Source organism: Elephas maximus, chromosome 6 (genome assembly GCF_024166365.1).
Source record: "Elephas maximus indicus isolate mEleMax1 chromosome 6, mEleMax1 primary haplotype, whole genome shotgun sequence".
NCBI classification, from domain to species: Eukaryota; Metazoa; Chordata; class Mammalia; order Proboscidea; family Elephantidae; genus Elephas; species Elephas maximus.
The window spans coordinates 51,421,457-51,445,791 of record NC_064824.1 but is presented as its reverse complement, the minus strand read 5'-3'; the positions used below and the strand labels follow the sequence as shown (position 1 = coordinate 51,445,791).

Below are 24,335 nucleotides of genomic sequence, written 5' to 3'. Positions count from 1 at the left end.
AATATTCAATAGAAGAATACTGATCAAAAGGAGGAAAATGCAGAACAGAATTTCAAGTTATCATGGAATCCACTCTTTCTGGAGCCATAGAGGCTGGATGAACCCTGAAAACTATTGCCCTAAGATAATCTTTAAACCTTAAACCAAGAATGTCCCCTTATGTCTTCTTAAAACCTAACAATAGCTTAAAGAATGTCTGTCTTGGGCATTATGTTCTTTTAGTATCTGTCTATATGGGATCAAATTGACAACAGCAACTCAAAGATTAGACAGGAATCTTAGTGCACAGTGAGCTTCTGTTAATAGGAGAGGAACAATTCTGAAAAGGAGGGTGAGAATGGCTACACAACTTAAAGAATACAATCAGTGTGAGTGAATTGTACACATAGAAACTTGAATTTGTATATGTTTTGCTGTGTATATTATCAACAACAATAAAATAAATTTACTAAATTAAAAAAAGGTTGTTAGGTAAGTGAGAGGAGTCACTGGGTGGTGTAAAAGGTTAACAAGCTTGGTTGCTAGGCAAAAGATTGGAGGTTCAAGTCCATCCTGAGGAGTCTCTAAGAAATTCTGATGCTGATCTACTTCTGAAAAATCAGACACTAAAAACTGTGGATCACAGGTCTCCTCTGACATATATGGGGGCACCAGTAGTTGGAATTGACTCTGAGAGCAACTGGTTAGGTTAAGTGAGAGAACCAACCAGTTTTAGGTTTAGGAAGGCCTTTTGGCAGGACTGAAAAAATGAGTGGGAAGTGGGCAAGCTTTGAAGCATGGAGACCCATCCAGGCAATTAGAAGTGTATCTGGACAAAGAATGAGTTTGAGAATCAATCAGGACAACTGCATAGATTTGAGATATTCAACAGAGGACATGGAGACTCATTTGATTTTGAAGTTTATGAAATAGAATGAGAAATCAAGAAAAATGTAGCAGTTCTCATAGAATTTCTCATAATTCTTGACATTTTGCTTCCCATTTACTTAGTACTTAGTACTTATTTTTCACGTAAACTGATTAAATGTGACGATATAGACAGTGTACACTTTAAAGGCAAAGGGAACATCTTATCTCTGTTTGTATCCCCTCTTCCTTGCATGGTGTAGAAGAGGAACTTAATAAATACCAAATGGAGACAAAAGCAAGACAGCATCATTATTATAAAAAAGATACAAATAAATAAAATATCAGTAAAAACACCAATAATAAAAGTTGACCTAATGCCTTAAAGGTCATCATTCATTTTCACATAACGGCCTGGCGTTTGAAAACTAACCATGTCGGTAAGTGAGGAGTGGGTGTAATAATGATTCTAAAAATATAGGTACAAATGTACTTCACTTTTAGGAGTGCTGCATTTTCCTTTCGGATGAATTCATGTTAAACCAACCAAAAACTGAGATCCCTAGATTATTAAAAAATAAAATTTGCATGCTGCACAATTTGCTGGAAACATGAAAACCTGTGCTTATGAAATCAGCCTGCAAGGATTTGAACTGATTTTTCATGCCCTATAGAAGAAATTAGGCCCTACACGCCAAGGGCTAGTTATTAAATATTGTATCTTTAAAAAATTTCTCCATGCTGAAAAATATTTGTATTTTATAGATACAAATTTCAAGAGATAAAAGTAATATAGGTGTTATACTTTAATAACAATCCAAAGATGCTGCCAAAAAAAAAAAAATGCTGTCTTTTGATGAACTGATTTTTCTAAAGCATTTTAAAAGGTTAACAAATAGGAAGTTAACCTTCAAAATAGAGTTCAAAGATCCTTTTCTAAATGTGTGGTTTGTGCTTACCTGGAATACAGATCAAAACACTGCAACTTTGCTAAAGGAAAATAAGCTGTTTTCTCAGCTACATATAAATACATTTAACAGTATGTTTTGGGAGTCTTTAAATTTTATTTTCAATTTGTTTCTGCTCAAAAAAGGGCACAAACTGTCCATTAAGAAAACAAAGAACTGAGCGTTGTGGAAGAACAGCTGCTTCTAACCGTCATGTCAACTGACATACAGGTAGAAATCTACCTCCCCAGTGAAAGAAAATCAGTATTTATAAAGCATCCAGCATTTCAGTACATGGTTAGTGCTATGAACACACTCTATATTACAGTTCTTAAGCTTTTTACCCATGACCAACAGGGAAAAAAAAAAAAATGTCACCATTTATAATGGGATGGTCTATGAAGAGTGGTTTCGGCTTAAACATCACTTCATTTCAAAGGATTTGCTAGGACAATCAAGTCGGCTCAAGCTGAAACTGCCCAATTACTAATAAAAACTGCCTCAGGCTTCAAGAGCCTACAGAGCTTTAAAAATCAATGATGCTAGAGCCTGAAACCAAACTAAACAAATGTTGAAAATCTTCACTATTTCAAAGTATTACTACTCCTCATCCATACACTCAGTTCTGGACATAATTAGACATTGTCAATTCTTTCAATATTGTCATGGCTAATGGTCTCATCAGAGGCCAAGACAATTAGGACAGGTAGTAAATACGTCAAAAAAATAACCAGAGAGGCAGGGACAAGATGGCGGACTAGGTGGACGCTACCACGGATCCCTCTTGCAACAAAGACTCAGACAAACAAGTGAATAGATCACATACATAACAATCTACGAACCCTGAACAACAAACACAGATTTAGAGACGGAGAACGAACAAATACGGGGAGGCAGCGACTGTTTTCAGAGCCTGGAGCCAGCGTACCAGTCAGCGGATTTTCTGGAAAAACTAGTTTCCCAGTGATGGCTCGGAGACAACAATCCATATCAAACCACTTAAAGAAGCAGACCATGACAGCTTCTCCAACCCCCCAAACAAAAGAATCAAAATCTTTCCCAAATGAAGATACAATCCTGGAATTATCAGATACAAAATATAAAAAACTAATTTACAGAATGCTTCAAGACATCACAAACGAAATAAGGCAAACTGCACAAAAAGCCAAGGAACACACTGATAAAACTGTTGAAGAACTCAAAAAGATTATTCAAGAACATAGTGGAAAAATTAATAAGTTGCAAGAATCCATAGAGAGACAGCATGTAGAAATCCAAAAGATTAACAATAAAATTACAGAATTAGACAACGCAATAGGAAGTCAGAGAAGCAGACTCGAGCAATTAGAATGCAGACTGGGACATCTGGAGGACCAGGGAATCAACACCAACATAGCTGAAAAAAAATCAGAGAAAAGAATTAAAAAAAATGAAGAAACCCTAAGAATCATGTGGGACTCTATCAAGAAGGATAACTTGCGGGTGATTGGAGTCCCAGAACAGGGAGGGGGGGACAGAAAACACAGAGAAAATAGTTGAAGAACTCCTGACATCATGAAAGACGAAAGGGTATCTATCCAAGATGCTCATCGAACCCCATTTAAGATTGATCCAAAAAGAAAAACACCAAGACATATTATCATCAAACTAGCCAAAACCAAAGATAAACAGAAAATTTTAAACCAGCCAGGGAGAAAAGAAAGGTTTCCTTCAAGGGAGAATCAATAAGAATAAGTTCAGACTACTCAGCAGAAACCATGCAGGCAAGAAGGGAATGGGACGACATATACAGAGCACTGAAGCAGAAAAACTGCCAGCCAAGGATCATATATCCAGCAAAACTCTCTCTGAAATATGAAGGCGAAATTAAGATATTTACAGATAAACACAAGTTTAGAGAATTTGCAAAAACCAAACCAAAGCTACAAGAAATACTAAAGGATATTGTTTGGTCAGAAAACCAATAATATCAGATACCAGCACAATACAAGGTCACAAAATAGAATGTCCTGATATCAACTCAAATAGAGAAATCACAAAAACAAACAAATGAAGATTAATTAAAAATAAATAAATAAATAATACACATAACAGGGAATCATGGAAGTCAATATGTAAAAGATGACAATAATCAAAAAGAGGGACTAAATACAGGAGGCATTGAACTGCCAGATGGAGAGTGATACAAGGCGATATAGAACAATACAAGTTAGGTTTTTACTTAGAAAAATAGGGGTAAATATTAAGGTAACCACAAAAAGGTATAACAACTCCATAACTAAAGATAAAAGCCAAGAAAAACGTAACGATTCAACTAACATAAAGTCAAACACTATGAAAATGAGGATCTCACAATTTACTAAGAAAAACGTCTCAGCACAAAAAAGTATGTGGAAAAATGAAATTGCCAACAACACACATGAAAAGGCATCAAAATTACAACACTAAAAACTTATTTATCTATAATTACGCTGAATGTAAATGGGCTAAATGCACCAATAAAGAGACAGAGAGTCACGGACTGGATAAAGAAACAAAATCCATCTATATGCTGCCTACAAGAGACACACCTTAGACTTAGAGACACAAACAAACTAAAACTCAAAGGATGGAAAAAAATATATCAAGCAAACAATAAGCAAAAAAGAAGAGGAGTAGCAATATTAATTTCTGACAAAATAGACTTTAGACTTAAATCCACCACAAAGGATAAAGAAGGACACTATATAATGATAAAAGGGACAACTGACCAGGAAGACATAACCATATTAAATATTTATGCACCCAATGACAGGGCTGCAAGATACATAAATCAAATTTTAACAGAATTGAAAAGTGAGATAGACACCTCCACAATTATAGTAGGAGACTTCAACACACCACTTTCAGAGAAGGACAGGACATCCAGTAAGAAGCTCAATAGAGACACGGAAGACCTACTTACAACAATCAACCAACTTGACCTCCTTGACTTATACAGAACTCTCCACCCAACTGCTGCAAAGTATACTTTTTTTTCTAGCACACATGGAACATTCTCTAGAATAGACCACATATTAGGTCATAAAACAAACCTTTGCAGAGTCCAAAACATCGAAATATTACAAAGCATCTTCTCAGACCACAAGGCAATAAAACTGGAAATCAATAACAGAAAAACTAGGGAAAAGAAATCAAATACTTGGAAACTGAACAATACCCTCCTGAAAAAAGACTGGGTTATAGAAGACATCAAGGAGGGAATAAGGAAATTCATAGAATGCAACGAGAATGAAAATACTTCCTATCAAAACCTCTGGGACACAGCAAAAGCAGTGCTCAGAGGCCAATTTATGTCGATAAATGCACACATACAAAAAGAAGAAAGAGCCAAAATCAGAGAACTGTCCCTACAACTTGAACAAATAGAAAGTGAGCAACAAAAGAATCCATCAGGCACCAGAAGAAAACAAATAATAAAAATTAGAGCTGAACTAAATGAATTAGAGAACAGAAAAACAATTGAAAGAATTAACAAAGCCAAAAGCTGGTTCTTTGAAAAAATTAACAAAATTGATAAACCATTGGCCAGACTGACTAAAGAAATACAGGAAAGGAAACAAATAACCCGAATAAGAAACGAGAAGGACCACATCACAACAGAACCAAATGAAATTAAAAGAATCATTTCAGATTACTACGAAAAATTGTACTCTAACAAATTTGAAAACCTAGAAGAAATGGATGAATTCTTGGAAAAACACTACCTACCTAAACTAACACATTCAGAAGTAGAACAACTAAATAGACCCGTAACAAAAAAAGAGATTGAAACGGTAATCAAAAAACTTCCAACCAAAAAAACCCTGGCCCGGACGGCTTCACTGCAGAGTTCTACCAAACTTTCAGAGAAGAGTTAACACCACTACTACTAAAGGTATTTCAAAGCATAGAAAAAGACGGAATACTACCCAACTCATTCTATGAAGCCACCATCTCCCTGATACCAAAACCAGGTAAAGACATTACAAAAAAAGAAAATTATAGACCTATAGCCCTCATGAACATAGATGCAAAAATCCTCAACAAAATTCTAGCCAATAGAATCCAACAACACATCAAAAAATAATTCACCCTGATCAAGTGGGATTTATACCAGGTATGCAAGGCTGGTTTAATATCAGAAAAACCATTAATGTAATCCATCACATAAATAAAACAAAAGATAAAAACCACATGATCTTATCAATTGTTGCAGAAAAGGCATTTGACAAAGTCCAACACCCATTTATGATAAAAACTCTTACCAAAATAGGAATTGAAGGAACATTCCTCAACATAATAAAGGGCATCTATGCAAAGCCAACAGCCAATATCACTCTAAATGGAGAGAACCTGAAAGCATTTCCCTGGAGAACGGGAACCAGACAAGGATGCCCTTTATCACCGCTCTTATTCAACATCGTACTTGAAGTCCTAGCCAGGGCAATTAGGCTAGACAAAGAAGTAAAGGGTATCCAGATTGGCAAGGAGGAAGTAAAGTTATCACTATTTGCAGATGACATGATCTTATACACAGAAAACCCTAAGGAATCCTCCAGAAAACTACTGAAACTAATAGAAGAGTTTGGCAGAGTCTCAGGTTATAAAATAAACATACAAAAATCACTTGGACTCCTCTACATCAACAAAAAGAACACCGAAGAGGAAATAACCAAATCAATACCATTCACAGTAGACCCCAAGAAGATAAAATAGTTAGGAATAAATCTTACCGAGGATGTAAAAGACCTATACAAAGAAAACTACAAAGCTCTACTACAAGAAATTCAAAAGGACATACTTAAGTGGAAAAACATACCTTGCTCATGGATAGGAAGATTTAACATAGTAAAAATGTCTATTCTACCAAAAGCCTTCTATACATATAACGCACTTCCGATCCAAATTCCAATGTCATATTTTAAGGGGATAGAGAAACAAATCACCAATTTCATATGGAAGGGAAAGAAGCCCCGGATAAGCAAAGCATTACTGAAAAAGAAGAAGAAAGTGGGAGGCCTCACTCTACCTGATTTCAGAAGCTATTATACAGCCACAGTAGTCAAAACAGCCTGGTACTGGTACAACAACATGCACATAGACCAATGGAACAGAATTGAGAACCCAGATATAAATCCATCCACGCATGAGCAGCTCATATTTGACAAAGGACCAGTGTCAGTTAATTGGGGAAAAGATAGTCTTTTTAACAAATGGTGCTGTCATAACTGGATATCCATTTGCAAAAGAATGAAACAGGACCCATACCTCACACCATGCACAAAAACTAACTCCAAGTGGATCAAAGACCTAAACATAAAGACTAAAACGATAAAGATCATGGAAGAAAAAATAGGGACAACCCTAGGAGGCCTAATACAAGGCATAAACAGAATACAAAACATTACCAAAAATGATGAAGAGAAACCAGATAACTGGGAGCTCCTAAAAATCAAACACCTATGCTCATCTAAAGACTTCACCAAAAGAGTAAAAAGACCACCTACAGACTGGGAAAGAATTTTCAGCTATGACATCTCAGACCAGCGCCTGATCTCCAAAATCTACACGGTTCTGTCAAAACTCAACCACAAAAAGACAAACAAGCCAATCAAGAAGTGGGCAAAGGATATGAACACACACTTCACTAAAGAAGATATTCAGGCAGCCAACAGATACCTGAGAAAATGCTCTCCATCATTAGCCTTTAGAGAAATGCAAATTAAAACTACGATGAGATTCCATCTCACACCAACAAGGCTGGCATTAATCCAAAAAACACAAAATAATAAATGTTGGAGAGGCTGCGGAGAGATTGGAACTCTTATACACTGCTGGTGGGAATGTAAAATGGTACAACCACTTTGGAAATCTATCTGGCATTATCTTAAACAGTTAGAAATAGAACTACCATACAACCCAGAAATCCCACTCCTCGGAATATACCCTAGAGATACAAGAGCCTTCACACAAACAGATATATGCACACCCATGTTTATTGCAGCTCTGTTTACAATAGCAAACAGCTGGAAGCAACCAAGGTGTCCATCAACGGATGAATGGGTAAATAAATTGTGGTATATTCACACAATGGAATACTATGCATCGATAAAGAACAATGACGAATCTGTGAAACATTTCATAACATGGAGGAACCTGGAAGGCATTATGCTGAACGAAATTAGTCAGAGGCAAAAGGACAAATATTGTATAAGACCACTATTATAAGATCTTGAGAAATAGTAAAAACTGAGAAGAACACATACTTTTGTGGTTACGAAGGGGGGAGGGAGGGAGGGAGGGAGAGGGTTTTTTATTGATTAATCAGTAGATAAGAACTGCTTTAGGTGAAGGGAAAGACAACACTCAATACATGGAAGGTCAGCTCAATTGGACTGGACCAAAAGCAAAGAAGTTTCCGGGATAAAATGAATGCTTCAAAGGTCAGCGGAGCAGGGGCGGGGGTCTGGGGAACATGGTTTGAGGGGACTTCTAAGTCAATTGGCAAAATAATTCTATTATGAAAACATTCTGCATCCCACTTTGAAAGGTGGCGTCTGGGGTCTTAAATGCTAACAAGCAGCCATCTAAGATGCAGCAATTGGTCTCAACCCACCTGGAGCAAAGGAAAATGAAGAACACCAAGGTCACACGACAACTAAAAGCCCAAGAGACAGAAAGGGCCACATGAACCAGAGACCTACATCATCCTGAGACCAGAAGAACTAGTTGGTGCCCGGCCACAACTAATGCTCCTGACAGGGAGCACAACAGAGAACTCCTGAGGGAACAGGAGATCAGTGGGACGCAGACCCCAAATTCTCATAAAAAGACCATACTTAATGGTCTGACTGAGACTGGAGGAATCCCGGCAGCCATCTCCCCAGACCTTCTGTCGGCACAGGACAGGAACCATCCCGAAGACAACTCATCAGACATGAAAGGGACTGGTCAGTGGTTGGGAGAGAGATGCTGATGAAGAGTGAGCTAATTATATCAGATGGACACTTGAGAGTGTGTTGGCAGCTCTTGTCTGGAGGGGGGATGGGAGGATAGAGAGAGAGGGATGCTGGCAAAATTGTCACGAAAGGAGAGACTGAAAGGGCTGACTCAATAGGGGAAGAGCAGGTGGGAGTACGGAGTGGGATGTATGTAAACTTATATGTGACAGACTGATTGGATTTGTAAACATTCACTTGAAGCTTAATATAAGTTAATATAAAAGAAAATAACCAGATAAAGGTACTTTGCATATAGAGTTTTTTGTAGTCCTATTTTAGCTTTAAATTAATAAGGGTCATGGGAAAAATAAAAATCAACATATGTAAAAACTTATTTTAAGTTTGTGGGTTCTTGTATTATGCTGCTCCTTTACAGAATGTTATTGTCTAGCTAAATAGTGCCTGTAAGATTTTGTATTAGCCCTAGAGGGTAAGGTTATATTACGGCCTGAGCTTTGACAATGGCAGAATCATAAAAGCCTAAACATACAGGAAAGACAATAGAAACTCCTTTTCTGATGGCAAACACAGAAGAATGATATTCCTGATATATGTAAAGTATCCTCAGCCTCTCCTTTATCATGAGTCCTTAGCCAGGGGCTGGAGCAACTCTTGGGAAGACATTTCCTGGTGCAGAACAAATATCCATGGGGAACTCAGGAGAAAAGAAGAAACAACAGTGGCGTCCTCTAAAAATTTACTCACTCCTTTATTCTTTATTTATTCTTCTGATTAAACAAAACAAAACAAAAAACATTGCTGTGGAGGCGATTCCGACTCATAGCGACCCTATAGGACAGAGTGGAACCGCGCCATAGAGTTTCCAATGAGCGCCCGGTGGATTCAAACTGACGACCTTTTGGTTAGCAGCTTAACCACTATGCCATCTGGGTTTCCATTCTTCTGATTATTCAATAAATATTTTTTCCAAGGACTACAAAGTGACAGGAAAGTTTTTAGGCAATGGGAATACAAGTCTATGAATTACTTTGGATATAGAGATAAAACAAAAATTAAAACAATACGATAAGTGACAGTGATGGGTTGGCCATGCTATCAACTCTGCAAGAAATACACTTCCCAAAAAGAAAGACAGAGCTGAAACATCCCTAAAGTTAACCAATAAAGCAGGCAGGTAATATTTTATTGACCTTATTGGAAGGAAGAAAAGACCTCAGAATTTGTTCATAAAGATTCAGTACTTAAAGACTAAAATTTGTAAAACTGTGTTAAGTGGAAAGTAAGATTCAGTAATAAAAGCCCTGGTGTAACGAATGCAACTTTCCTTACAAAACATGTTTAATAAATTAGCAGAACTACAGAGGCACTTCTAGAAAGAAAGATAACAATTTTGTTAGTCATATTGTTAAGGATGTTCTGGAGAATTAAATGAAGTTTTTCATAAATGTGCGTATGTACTATATAGTAAATGATATAATTCTAAGTGTGTGTGTGTGCACATATGTCCCCCCTTCCTGTGCATACACAGCTTCTCTCTCCATTACCAAGGAGAGGAAAAATATAAAATCAACAATTCTAGAGGACATCAAAGGAATCCATGCTTTGATTTTGAGTTACAGAATGTATCAATATCTATAGGCTAAATAATGAGTAAAATAGTTTTCCACTCACAAAATGTTGACACCATATAAATGACAGTTTCCTGACTTCCCTAATACAGCCTACTTCATCTGTTTTTCAATGACTGGAAGCCTGCCCAGGGCTAGAATTGTTTTTAGGCATCCAGCTCTAAAAAAGTTTTTGGTTTAGTTCCATTCTTCCTTTTTCTTTGAGAAGCAATTTTTTTGTTTCATAGTTTTGGTTTTCTCCTTTTACCCACATTATATCTTGGAGGCAGATTCCATGCTTAGCAATGCTAGCTGTCTCTGAGACATACAGAAGCATAAATGCCCCTTAGGAAGTTCCTAGATATTTTCAGCATATTCCCCAAATGTCCTTTTTCAGCTTTCCAAAGTACCTTTCTGGATTTAAATGAGACCATTTTATAAGAACAATAACCTTCCAAATGATATTTATTGCAATATAAAAACTACACTTCCCAGGATATACAAATAATGCCTGCTGAGTGACATAAAGTCATTAGTTCCAGATAGCAGGCTTTCTTTTTCACCCTTTAAACTCTAAACCTTGTCATTTCATTACAGTTTGAGAAATGGTTCTACCATTTATCTGTCTTTTTCACTCAATGGAAAATTACACAAAAGGCTATCACATCACTTTTTAAAAATAGTATTCATTATGGCTGAATATAATGCATATGGTTACAATCATTCTCAATTACTTATTTCTGAAAGTAAGTTGCATGCAATCACATATAACATGCTTCTTACTTCCATTACTCCTTTATTCATATGTGAGTTTCTGTATTTCTACAAGTATTTGATTTGAATTCAAAAAGTATCATCAAAAGAAAATGAAAAGGTTATACAAATGTCATTGCCTTGCTCAAATCTTACATGCTCTTGCTGAACTCAACTCTGTGAACATCTGAACTGGGTTTCTACTGTAAATACATCTATGCGTGAAACAGTGTTCCTGGCAATAGCTTCCTGACATAAAAGAGGCTTGAAAATGTGTAGAATAGCCCTTTGCCTATTCACACATTTACATATACATTGCCCTTATTTTTCTTCTCTATATAGCAATGCTGGATCTTCATGAGAAAGTTCATAGTGCTCATTCCCTTGTTCAAACTCTTCAGTAAAAGAAGAGTTTTAATAGCCTCTTGTACATTGAGAAACCAGAGCATGTCGATTGTTGGAACCCAAACTGGTTTTTCAAAGCCATGTAGATTATTCTACAGAAAAGAGAATGTGGGTATGTTTTTGTTTTTGTTGTTCTGATGGGTTATATAATAATAACATTCATGACCATAAGGGCTACACATAACATCAAAAATAGGACATTTCTAAGTATATAACCAATAAAGTTGAATTCCTATTAAATTAATTTATTCTTTTGTTACTCTGCCTAGGTTTTGAGATCTTGAAGGCAATCCTGTGTCCTCCTCTTATCTTTATCTCCTCAAAATGTTTCATTTTCTTTTTATAATGCCTCAGAATTTTAAAAAATGTAATGTAGATATTGGAGAAAATTTGGAAAATTATAAAGAAGGAAATCACTTATAATCCCACCACCCAGTAATGAAATTTTCTTATAACGCCTAATGGGTTTTATTTTTTTCTTTGCTAATGATTTAGAATTTTTTTAAATAAGTAATGTATATTTATTGAGAAAATAAGGAAAAGAATGAAATTACTCATACATAACTTTACCAGCCAGAGATAGCATATATTGTATTTCTGCATCTATCCTTCTCTATAACTAAAGTAGGATAGCATTTTATAACCCTGTATTCTGCTTTCAAGGAGTCCTGGTGGCACAGTGGTTCGTTGTTTAAACCAACCAGTCACTCCATGGGAGAAAGATGGAGCAGTCTGCTCTCAAAAGATTACAGCCTTGGAAACCCTATAGGACAGTCCTATTCTGTCCTATAGGGTTGCTGAGTTGGAATGGACTCAATGGTAACAAGTCTATCATGCTGTCACTCAAATTTATTAATGAGCAATTTACTATGTCATTAAATACTGTTCAAAACATAAATTTTAATACTGGCATAATTTCCAACCTATATGAACTCTTTAAATCATTTCCTACTTTGGGTATTTAAGGAAATAAGACTGTAGAGAATATCACTGTTAAATATTTCTTAAACAGAGTGATAAACATTAATTTAATTTGGATCTCTGCATGGCTTGCTCCATTTTTCTAGCATAATACTATGGCGAGCACAAAACAAAGAAAAGAAGAATATTTAGGCATTTGTGATAAACACAATCTTTCTCATTTTATGTAAAAATCGATCTCTTAATATAACTTTCTCAAACATGCTTTTCTATAATATTATGGTAATAAGTGATGTTTTATTTAAACAATAACAGAGTAACAGCAATAATGAAACATATATTCAGGAGGAGGAAAAAAATTATGTCAGAATTTCTTACCTGGGGATATAATATAGAAGAAATCTTTAAATTCATCCATCCATACTTCTGCCAGTCTCCTGTTGTTTTTGTTGATAACATGGCCAGTGCCACCAGGGAAAGTGTATGGAGTTGCCTTCCGAAAAACGTGACCAACGTGTGAGCAGGTCACAATCTCCAAGGATCCTCCACACTGCCAAATCTGAGAAAATGAAATAATCGTTGGATGTCAATCATTGTAAATTGTAAAAATAGTTTATGAGAAGCCACTGAGGCTCACTAAAGCCACATCTTCAGATCTTACATATTTCGTGCAAAAATAGGATGGACTTAAAGCTTGGAACTAGCCCACTTACATTTGGCAAAGGGTACTAATTTGGAACAACTCGATAAATTTAAATATTTATAGCATTGGGATTATGGATATAAGATGTAATATTTTCATTTGCCTTCATTAGACTATCAACTTTCCAGTTTCTAGTAATTAATGCAATCATTGTTTAATGACTCTTGGTATCCAAAATGTGCTGTGAATGAATGGATTTATCTCTATTTGTTGCCATGGTCAACAAATATATTTGATTTGGAGAAAAATCAATCTATTATATTCCACCCATCTGGAATTTTAAATGACCATTCATTTCAAGCTGTCCATACTCTTTGCATCTTCTGTAAAAAAAAAAAAAAAAGAAAAACAAACAAAATGTTACTGTGGAGTCAATTCTGATTCATAGTGACCCAGTAGAACTGCCCCATAGTTCCCAAGAAGCACCTGGTGGATTCGAATTGCTGACCTTTTGGTTAGCAGCCATAGCACTTGACCACTTTGCCACCAGGGTTTCCTTTTGCATCTTAGGCCTTTGGATATATCACTATCTTTTACTAAAACATGCTAGAACTTCTTGACATCTGCTCAATTTCTATTCTTCTTTCAAAACCCATCTTCAAGATTATTTCCTGTGGGAAGCTCTGTGGCAAGATTTAGTATTGTGTCTTTTGTACTTTAAGCACACTTTTACTGAAAAACTATATTATAAGCAATTGTTTACTATCTCTCCTTTAAAAGTATTAGCCCTTTGAAGATACAAACCATGCTTTGCGTTATATAATATCTAAATCCTGACAACCTCAACATTTACATCTTAGCTCAGACATGTAATCTGGAATCCAGACTTGTGTATCCAAATGTCTGCTTGACACCCCTTCTTCCATGTCTCACAGACATCAAAGTAAACATGTCTAAAATGGAATTGTTGATTTTTCCCTACTTTGTCATCGAGGTGTTATTTTCCTCCCATCTTCTTTATCATCAGTAAATGATACTACCATCCACCCAAGTGGTCAAGCCAAAAGAAAAAAAATTAAATGTCATCATTGATTTCTCCCTTTCCTTCATTACCCATATTCAATCTATTAACAAGTCCTGGTGGTGCTAACCGTAAAATAATTCTCAGTATAATCATCTCTCTCTGTCTCCACTGTCACTGTCTTTGTCCTAGTTGTCAACATTTCTTATCTGCCAATTGCAATTGACAGTCTTCCTGCTGCCTCCATGGATGCTCTCCTACAACTTATTTTGTACTGAGAAATTAGAGCAGTCTTTCAAGATTTTAATCATTTCATTTTACTTCCCTGCTTAATTCTGTCAATGGTTTCTCTTTGGACGTGGAAAAAAAAATCCTCTACAGGGCTTCTAAGACCCCAGATGATTTCTCCCTCTGTCAATAAACACTGGTGATATTGGCCCTGTGCTAATTCCTAGAATAATATATCACACCCTCTTACACACACCTAAGCCTCAACACATGCTTCCCCCATACCTGGAAAACGATTTTGTCAGGTCTTCATCTGGCTGCCTCTTTCTTGTGCTTTTCATCTCAGCTAAAACTTTACCTCATCAAAAAGGTCTTTCCTAATTGTTTTATCTAAAGTAGCCCCCATCTCTGTTATTTTCACCAATAGCAGCCTGTTTATTTCTTTCATAGCTTATCATAATCTGTAACTAATTTTCTTTTAACCCATGGATTTTCTTTCCTCAACTAGGATATAGGCTGTAAAAAAGACAACTGCTATGTCTGTTGGTTGTTGTACCCCAGAGCCAAGCCCAGTGCTTGGTACATAATAAAAAAAAAAACCCAGTGCCGTAGGTGTCACTACATGTTTGTTGAATGGAGGGATGGACAATTCAAAATTATCTACATGTTTAAGAAGGAAAAAAAAAAAAAAGTCATCCCAGCCAGAATAAAGAGATTTGCAGAAGTTATGATGTATTTTGGGGGATTTTACATTGCATTTTTGTAATAGGGAATATTTTTAATATCAGTAGGCTAGTAAAACAATGTATGACTGCTCTTCCCCCATCCTGAGAAGTAAGGGATATCTCTACAGGTCACAACACAATAAAAACTAGAAATGGTTGACAGCTGACAGCAAACAAAGTTGCTAAATGATACAATCTTAATTTTGAATGTGCTATTATATCAAAGATAACCATGTAGCCAACCCTTCATTGATCTCTCTCTCTCTTTCTTAAAAACATGCTTTAATACTCAGTCATTAGAACTGTGACCAGGGCTGTCAGCAAGGTGCTCCAAATTCAAAAGAAATGATGTTTGACATGTTATTGTTACAGTTCTAGGAACTTGAGGTCTAGGTGCCAGTTAAGCAAATGAACACAGAGTGATACTAACCCATTGCCATTGAATCAATTCTGAACCATAGCACCCTATAGGACAGAGTATAACTGCCCCAAACCCTGGTGGCGTAGTGGTTAAGAGCTATGGCTGCTAACCAAGATGTTGGCAGTTTGAATCCACCAGGCACTCCTTGGAAGCCCTGTGGGGCTGTTCTACTCTGTCCTATAGGGTCGCTATGAGTCAGAATCAACTCGACAGCAATGGGTTTTGGTTTTCGCATAACTGCTCCATAGGATTTCCAAGGTTGATATCTTTATAGAAGCAGACTGCCACATCTTTTTCCCATGGAGAGATTGTGGTGGGTTCGAACCTCCAAACTTTCCATTAGCAGCCTATGGCTTTAGCCACTGCACAACCAGGGCTCATAGAGTAATGTCAATCTCCTTGAAACTGCGATTATCCTGGACAGTGAATTTTTTCTTAACACCACAAGTTTCCATCCATGCATTAGGAAAAAATAAAGTCCCAAGTTCTGATCTTTGGTTTGGGGCAAAATTATGGGCCAGGATGTTGAATAAGACTTTTCCTATTGTCCCAAAATTGATAACTAGAACACAAAGCTGAATGACAATCACAGGCCAAGTTATTCACATTATAAAGACTGTTGCAAAAAATTGGAGGCCAGATAACCTAACGATCACTTAAGAGGTCCTACTCCACTGGGTTGTATAAACCTAATCAGTACCCTAATCCTCCATCTTCTACCAAACTGTAAGGAAAGGGAGAAAAAAAAAAAGAAATTTAAGGCCTTCTCCTTATTGTGATGAATGCAATGTTAGTGGTAAGGAGGTTTTTCCCTCCTCTTTACCCACCTAAGTCAAATAAGAGGGTTAAGTAAATAAAAGAGAGACTAGCATTTCACTCCTTGCTGGATACTTGCTGAGGTACAAAATCAGTGAGCTGCCCTGATGCTGCTATCAGAACAGAACAGAATATGGTGACAGTTCTTCGGAAAACCTCAAATGTAAGGAAAAACATGACCCTAGTAAAATGGGGTCCATTTGTCACTTAAAGAATTCCGAAGGAGAGATCTGAAGTTATGGAACAGTCTGCTCCAGGAGGATTGATAAGACCACTGATGCAATGCCCCTGGGAGAGAGTGGTCTTTGGAGGCAATCAGATAGGGCATGTGTGCTACCTGAGCTCTATAGAGCATGGAGTGTAAATGAGAAATAATAAGTTGTGGGACTACCAATATGGAAGATCGATAAGGTGATGAACCATTGAGAAAGGCAGTCAGGAAATTTACAGGGTGGAAGACAGACTAAGAAGCCCTCAGGGACAGAGAGGATACAGAGTGAAAGCTGGACATAGTTTAAAAAAAAAAAAAGATGAAACCATCTACCGGAAACTATCACAGATGGAGGCAACCAGTAGCAGGTATAACCAGACTGGGCCAACAATAAGCAGCTATTATAAAATGTGTTATCAGATAAGATTAGCCACTTTTCTATCCCTCCTATTTGCCCTACAAACTGGAGTTGTGGCAACTCAGAAAATCTTGCCCTTCCCCTTTCCAAGCTCCTCTGTCAGCAGCTAGTCCCATTCTGGGGAGACAGGGGAAGATGAGCTACATATTGCTTATGTGATAAAGCTTTAAACTGAATATTACTAGACTTTTCAATAGCTGTGAACAGAAGGCAATAGAATCTGTTATAAATGATATTAAAATTGAAAAAGAATATTCTCCAGAGCATGAAAACAATGATTAGAGAAAAAAGAAAAAACGTTTTAAGTTTGCACCCCACTGAATTTAGACTTATGTAATAAGCTCTGATGCATATAAACCAAAGATTGACAGCTGTCTTCAAGGTTATCCACATGTGCGAGTGTATACCTTTTTGCAAATAAGGCCCAGCATTGTGGTTGTTCAAGTGAGCTGCCCAGACACTTTCACTCTGCTATTTCTTGACCCCACCATGGCTTGTGGGCTTATGGGGTCCATGCTCTAAGCATGCATACAGGACACAAAACAAGATCTGGTTTGAAAATCTTTTTAAAATTAGGGCTCCAAGGGGGCGTCAGAAGCTGGCCGAGTGGACACAAAAATAGAGAGTGGAAAGAAGGAGTGTGCTGTCTCATTAAGGGGAGAGCAACTAGGAGTATATAGCAAGGTGTATGTAAATTTTTATATGAGAAGCTGACTTGATTTGTAAACTTTCGCTTAAAGCTCAATAAAAATTAAAAAAAAAAAAAAAAAGTAGGGCTCCAATGGTCTCACTTCTTTCTCTCATAGCAGGATATATGAAAGTGCTGATTTTAAGTCATCCTCCTATCTGTGGTGAGATTTTGTATGTACGCCTACAGGTATAATGCAGTAATGGTTTTTGATTTAGAAGACACAAGGAAAACCTGCCCCTGACCTTGACTCTCACAGATGTAGATAGTTCTTAAAAGTATTTAGAAGAGATGCATGGATGCGGTGGTAAATGTTCCATCAGTCATTGAATATCGGCCCACATTTTGCTTAAGTGTCATAGGCTACTGCTTCCTGCAATAAAGTGAGTCCTCTACCCCTCGGCCATCTGAGTTTATAGGATATATGGATAAATACTCACATTGCATCTCCTAGTAAAAACTCTCCTGAAAAATTTGCATTTAAAAGGAAAAGATTAACGTAGGAATGCACAACTTTACACATTAATTAGGAAGATATCTGATCAGGATAATAGAGAGTTAGTCAATATAAAAGTAAAACATTTCATTGATCAAATATTGATCAGATAGATATCCCGTACTTAGTAGACTAACATGGTAACTAACATAAAGGAATTAAAACATAAATAGTCCCCCCAAAAATATACAGATAAATGTTAAAGTGAGAAGAATTCAAATTGAGAGGAATCACCAATGGCTAACGTGGTAATTTCCTTTACTGTTGTTGTAAGTAGGTGCTGTTGAGCCGGTTCCCAGCCATAGCGACCCCATGAACAACAGAACAAAGCACTGCCTGGTCCTGCACCATCATCGCAATTATTATACTTGAGCCCATTGTTGCAGACACCGTGTCAGTCCATCTTGTTGAGGGTCTGCCTCTTTTTTGATGACCCTGTACTTCAACAAGCGTGATATCCTTCTCCAGGATTTGATCTATCTTTATAATATGTCCAAAGTATGTGCTTTGCTTCTAAGGAGCATTCTGGTAGTACATCTTCCAAGAGAGATTTGTTTGTTCTTTTGGCAGTCCACAGTATATTCAGTATTCTTTGCCAACACCACAATTCAAAGGCATCAATTCTTCTTCGGTCTTCCTTATTCAACATCCAGCATAAAAGGTGATAGAAAACATCAAGGTTTGGGTCAACCATATCTTAGTCTTCAAGGTGACATCTTTGCTTTTCAGCACTTTAAAGAGTCCTTTTGCAGCAGATTTGCCCAAAGCAATGCATCATTTGATTTCTTGACTGCTGCTTCCATGGCTGTTAATTGTGGATCCAAGTAAAATGAAATCCTTGACAAAATTAATCTTTCCTCTGTTTATCAAGATGTTGCTTTATTGGTCCAGTTGTGAGGATTTTTGTTTTCTTTATGTTGAGGTGTAATCCATACTGAAGGCTGTGGTCTTTGATCTTTATCAGTAAGTGCTTCAAGTCCTCTTCACTTTTAGCAGGTAATGTTGTGTCATCTGTATAACGCAAGTTGGCAGTAAGTCCTCCAATTCTGATGCCCCGTTCTTCTTCATATAGTCCATCTTTTTAGATTATTTGCTCAGCATACAGATTAAATAAGTATGGAAAAAGGATAAAACCCTGATGCACACTTTTCCTGATCTTAAACCACACAGTATCTCCTTGTTGTTTTCTAACGACTGCCTCTTGATCTAAGTACAGGTTTCTCATGAGCATAATTAAGTGTTCTGGAATTCCCATTCTTTGCAATGTTATCCATAATTTGTTAAGATTCACACAGTTGAATGCCTTTGCATAGTCAATAAAACACAGGTAAACATCTTTATGGTGTTCTCCCCTTTCAGCCAGATCCACCTGACATCAGAAATGATATCTCTGGTTCCTCATCCTCTTCTGAATCTGGCTTGAATTTCTGGCACTTCCCTGTCCATGTACTGCTGCAGCTGATTTTGAATGATCTTTAGCAAAATTTTACTTGCATGTGATATTAATCACATTGTTCAATAGCTTCCACATTTGGTTGGATTACCTTTCTCCGGAATAGGCATAAATATGGATGTCTTCCAGTCAGTTGGCCAGGAAGCTGTCTTCCAAATTCCTTGGCATAGATGAGTGAGCACTTCCAGTGCTGCACCCTTTTGTTGAAACATCTCAATTGATATTCTATCAATTTCTGGAGCCTTGTTTTTCTCCAATGCCTTCAGTGCAGCTTGTACTTCTTCCTCCAGTACCAGCAGTTCCTGTTCATATGGTACCTCCTGAAATGGTTGAATGTCGAACAGTTCTTTTTGGTATAGTGACTGTGTATTCCTTCCATCTTCTTTGATACTTCCTGTATCATTTAGTATTTTCCCTATAGAATCCTTCAAAATTGCAATTCAAGGCTCGAATTTTTTCTTCAGTTGTTTTGGCTTGAGAAATGCTGAGCATGTTTTTCCCTTTTGGTTTTCCATCTCCAGGTCTTTGCACATATCATCCTAAAACTTTACTTTGTCTTCTCAAGCTGCCCTTCGATATCTTCTTTTCAACTTTTACTTCATCATTTCTCCCATTTGCTTTAGCTATTTGACATTCAAGAGCAAGTTTCAGTCTCTTCTGACATTCATTTTGGTCTTTTCTTTCTTCCCTGTCTTTTTAATGAGTTCTTGCTTTCTTCATTTATGATGTCCTTAATGTCATTCCACAACTTGTCTGGTCTTTGGTCATTAGTGCTCAACACATCAAATCTATTCTTGATGTTGTCGTTAGGTGACATCGAGTTGGTTCCGACTCATAGCAACCCTATGTAAAACAGAACGAAACACTGCCCGGTCCTGAGCCATCCTTACAATCGTTGTTATGCTTGAGCTCACTGTTGCAGCCATTGTGTCAATCCACCTCCTTGAGGGCCTTCTTCTTTTCCACTGACCCTGTACTTTGCCAAGCATGATATCCTTCTCCAGGGACTGGTCCCTCCTGACAACATGTCCAAAGTATGTAAGACACAGTCTCACCATCCTTGCTTCTAAGGAGCATTCTGACAGATTTGTTCGTTCTTTTGGCACTCCATGGTATATTCAATATTCTTCGTCAACACCACAATTCAAAGGCGTCAGTTCTTTGGTCTTCCTTATTCACTGTCCAGCTTTCACGTGCATATGATGTGATTGAAAATACCATGGCTTGGGTCAGGCGCACCTTAGTCTTCAAGGTGACAACTTTGCTTTTCAACACTTCAAAGAGGTCCTTTGCAGCAGATTTACCCAATGCAATGCATCTTTTGATTTCTTGACTGCTGCTTCCATGGCTGTTGATTGTGGATCCGAGTAAAATGAAATCCTTGACAACTTCAATCTTTTCTCCGTTTATCATGATGTTGCTCATTGGTCCAGTTGTGAAGATTTTTCTTTTCTTTATGTTGAGGTACAATCCATACTGAAGGCTGTGACCTTTGATCTTCATTAGTAAGTGCTTCAAGTCCTCTTTGCTTTCAGCGAGCAAGCTTGTGTCATCTGCATAATGCAGGTTGTTAATGAGTCTTCCTCCAATCCTGATGCCCCGTTCTTCTTCATATAATCCAGCTTCTGGGATTATCTATTCTTGAGATGGTCTGTGAATTCAATTGGGATATACTCAAGTTCCTACTTTGGCTCTCGTGGACTTGTTCTAATTTTCTTCATTTTCAACTTGAACGTGCATATAAGCAATTGAAGGTCTGTTCTGCATTTGGTCCCTGGTCTTGTTCTGACTGATGATATTGAGTTTTTCCATCATCTCTTTCCACAAATGCAGTTGATTTGCTTCCTGTGTATTCTATTTTGGTTTCCCTTAGTGTGGCCTCAATAAATGTTTTGTAAGGAGGGACAAAAGGAAGAAGAGAAAAAGGAAACAAGAAATAGTATGATCCAGTCATTAAGAACTTGAGCTTGGGAACAAAATTTTTCTATAGGTTCTGTCACTTACTATCTATGTATACTTGTGAAAATTATTAAGTCTTCAATGCCTGAACTTTCCCCTTGGGAAAATGGGAACAATAATAACTACTTCCTAAGGTCCCTTGATGGGGCAAACAGTTTGCACCCAAATACTGTCATAAAGGTTGGCGGTTTGAACCCCACAGGGGCAACGAGGAAAATGCCTAGTGATCTGCTTCCATAAAGATTACCAAAAAAAAAAAAAAAACCAGTGCCATCGAGTCAATTCTGACTCATAGCGACCCTATAGGACAGAGTAGAACTGCCCCATAGAGTTTCCAAGGAACGCCTGGCGGATTCAAATTGCTGACCCTTTGGTTAGCAGCCGTAGCACTTAACCCCTACACCACCAGGGTTTCCTATAAAGATTATAGTCAAGAAAAATCTTTGGAGCTATTCTACTTTGTAACACATGAGATCAACAAGAGTCGGAATCAACTCGACAGCAACAAGTTTGGTTTTTTTGGTAAGACCCTAATAAAATTGTGTATATCAAGTACTATGCCTAGCATTTCATATGGGATAAAGTAAAATGAGACCTTGTATATTATTTAACATTTTTATGCTATAGTGCAGGCAAATCAACATCTATGTATTATAAGCTGATTCTTTTTTAAAAATTTTTATTTAAATCTGGAAAAAATGTACCTGTCTTTGGAATTACAGTATTGATGTCTAGGGGTTTAGGTATGGTGTGAAGAGTTTAAAAGAACAGTCAATTAGTTTCCAATTAGAATATTACATCTGGTTCTCTGAAATTATTTAGAATGTCTGGGTAAGCAATACAAACTGAATAAAACATGATGTCTGTTCCACAGGAACATGTAATATCCAAATTATTTTGTATCATCAAACATATATGATTGTTATTTTCTAGGTTTCCAAAAAATTAATATTTGCATATCTTTCTCAAATAAGTTTAGCATTTATAAAATACAAACTATCCTTTTATCCTCAGAGGAAAGAAGCTAGTTACTTTTCTTCATTCCCAGGTATTTTTATGAGAGTATTTTGATGATGGAGAAGGTTGTTAACCAAAGTGTAAAATACCCATTGCTCATTTGATTATCTATTTGATTTTCTTTCCCCAACTAGGAGACAATTAACTAACATACATTATCCTTTTCATGTTTTTTGGCACCTACATCAGTGACATTTTAATTAAGGTTCATAAACTTCGTGAGCTTCAATTTTGCAATCTCAGTCCTGGCACTACTGTTGTTTCTAATTTTACAGCTGTTGTTCCAAATTCATGCAGCTGCTTTTATACCAATCTTTACCCCTCCCCTTCCTCATATGCATGCTGTCTTTGGGACAAGGTCATTTTTTAATATGTCCTAGCAACAACAATATTCCATGGAGACCATATAGCCAAAGGATCATGAGTGTGAGCCCTAGCTCCTAAGATCACAGCTCTGCCACTTACTAGCTGGGTGACCTCAGTTAACTTCATCTTACTATGCTTCAGTTTCCAGGTCATAACCTGAGATTAGAAGAATATACCTCATAGTGTTTTGAGGATTAAGGTGGACCAATGTAAGTAAAGGTACTTACTATCTTTCTTCTTGTTTTTTTTGACTATGCCAGTTTTCATTGACCCCCATTTTCACTGACTTCTTATAGCACTTACTATCTACCTCTGTACCACTCCATTTAGATCTCAATGCTATTCTTTGATATCTTGCTACATAAATATATAATTATTTGTATTTTTTTTACGTATTAAAACAAAACCAAAACCCACTGCCGTCAATTCCAACTCACAGCAACCCTCTAGTAGAACTCTCTATAGAGTTTCCAAAGCTGTAAATATTTATGAAAGTGACAGCCACATCTTTCTCCCACTGAGTAGCTGGTAGATTTGAACCTCCAACCTTTTGATTAGCAGCCAAGTGATTTAACAACTACACCACAGGGCTCCATATACGCAGATATTATAATTAATTTTTTATGTATATATTTTATGTAAGGTTATAAATATAAATATATATAAGCTATTTACATGCATTAGCCTTATCTCCTTAATCATATTATCTCTTGAGAAGAAGCATCACGTTTCACTTTTTAAAATTAAAGTGTAATTTATGTATAGTAAAAGAAAATCAGATTTAAATATACCATTCAATAAGTGTTTACAAAAAAATTAAAAAAAAAATGTTTAACTCATACCGGTGTTCAGTAGGAGCTCTGGTGGTTAAGGGCTTGGCTGCTAACCAAAAGGTCAGCAATCTGAATCTATCAGCCACTCCTTGGAAACCCTATGGGGCAGTTCTCTGTCTATAGGGGTGCTATGAGTCGGAATCAACTTGACAGCAATGGGTTTGGTTTTGGTTTTGGTGCTCGGTGCATATTATTTATTGATTGATCCATTAACACTGATACAGAAAAATCTGAAAAAATTATACTGAGAATGTTATATGATCCACACCAAATGTGTGTCTACCCATATCAAATGGAATTAGGAACAAAACTGTTACTTTCTTAGTTCTGGCAAAGAGATAACGAAAGCACTATTTTGCCGAATCAATTTTCAAAATATTTCATTCTACATTCATTGTTTGCTCCAAATAATCCTTGTCAGCACTTCCACTCCCCACTTTGCTTATATGTGTATAAGGGGACTGATGACAAATGCTTTAATTCTTACAATTAAAAAACAAAGTCTAAAAGAGCCTTCTGTTGAGATCCTATAAGCCTTGAGAAGTTGGCATAGGTAAACACAAGAGGTATAAAAGTCA

The 24,335-nt window shown here is 36.8% G+C and overlaps 1 protein-coding gene across 1 annotated transcript in view; it reads right to left on the bottom strand.

Annotated features, from left to right (window-relative positions):
* The window catches only part of GALNT13 (polypeptide N-acetylgalactosaminyltransferase 13), a 548,580-nt gene that overhangs the window by 185,822 nt on the left and 338,423 nt on the right, over positions 1-24,335 (bottom strand). Inside the window, exon 7 of the mRNA XM_049888624.1 lies at positions 12,841-13,021. Coding sequence (XP_049744581.1) covers positions 12,841-13,021 — 181 coding nt within the window. The remainder of the gene's footprint in view (positions 1-12,840; positions 13,022-24,335) is intronic.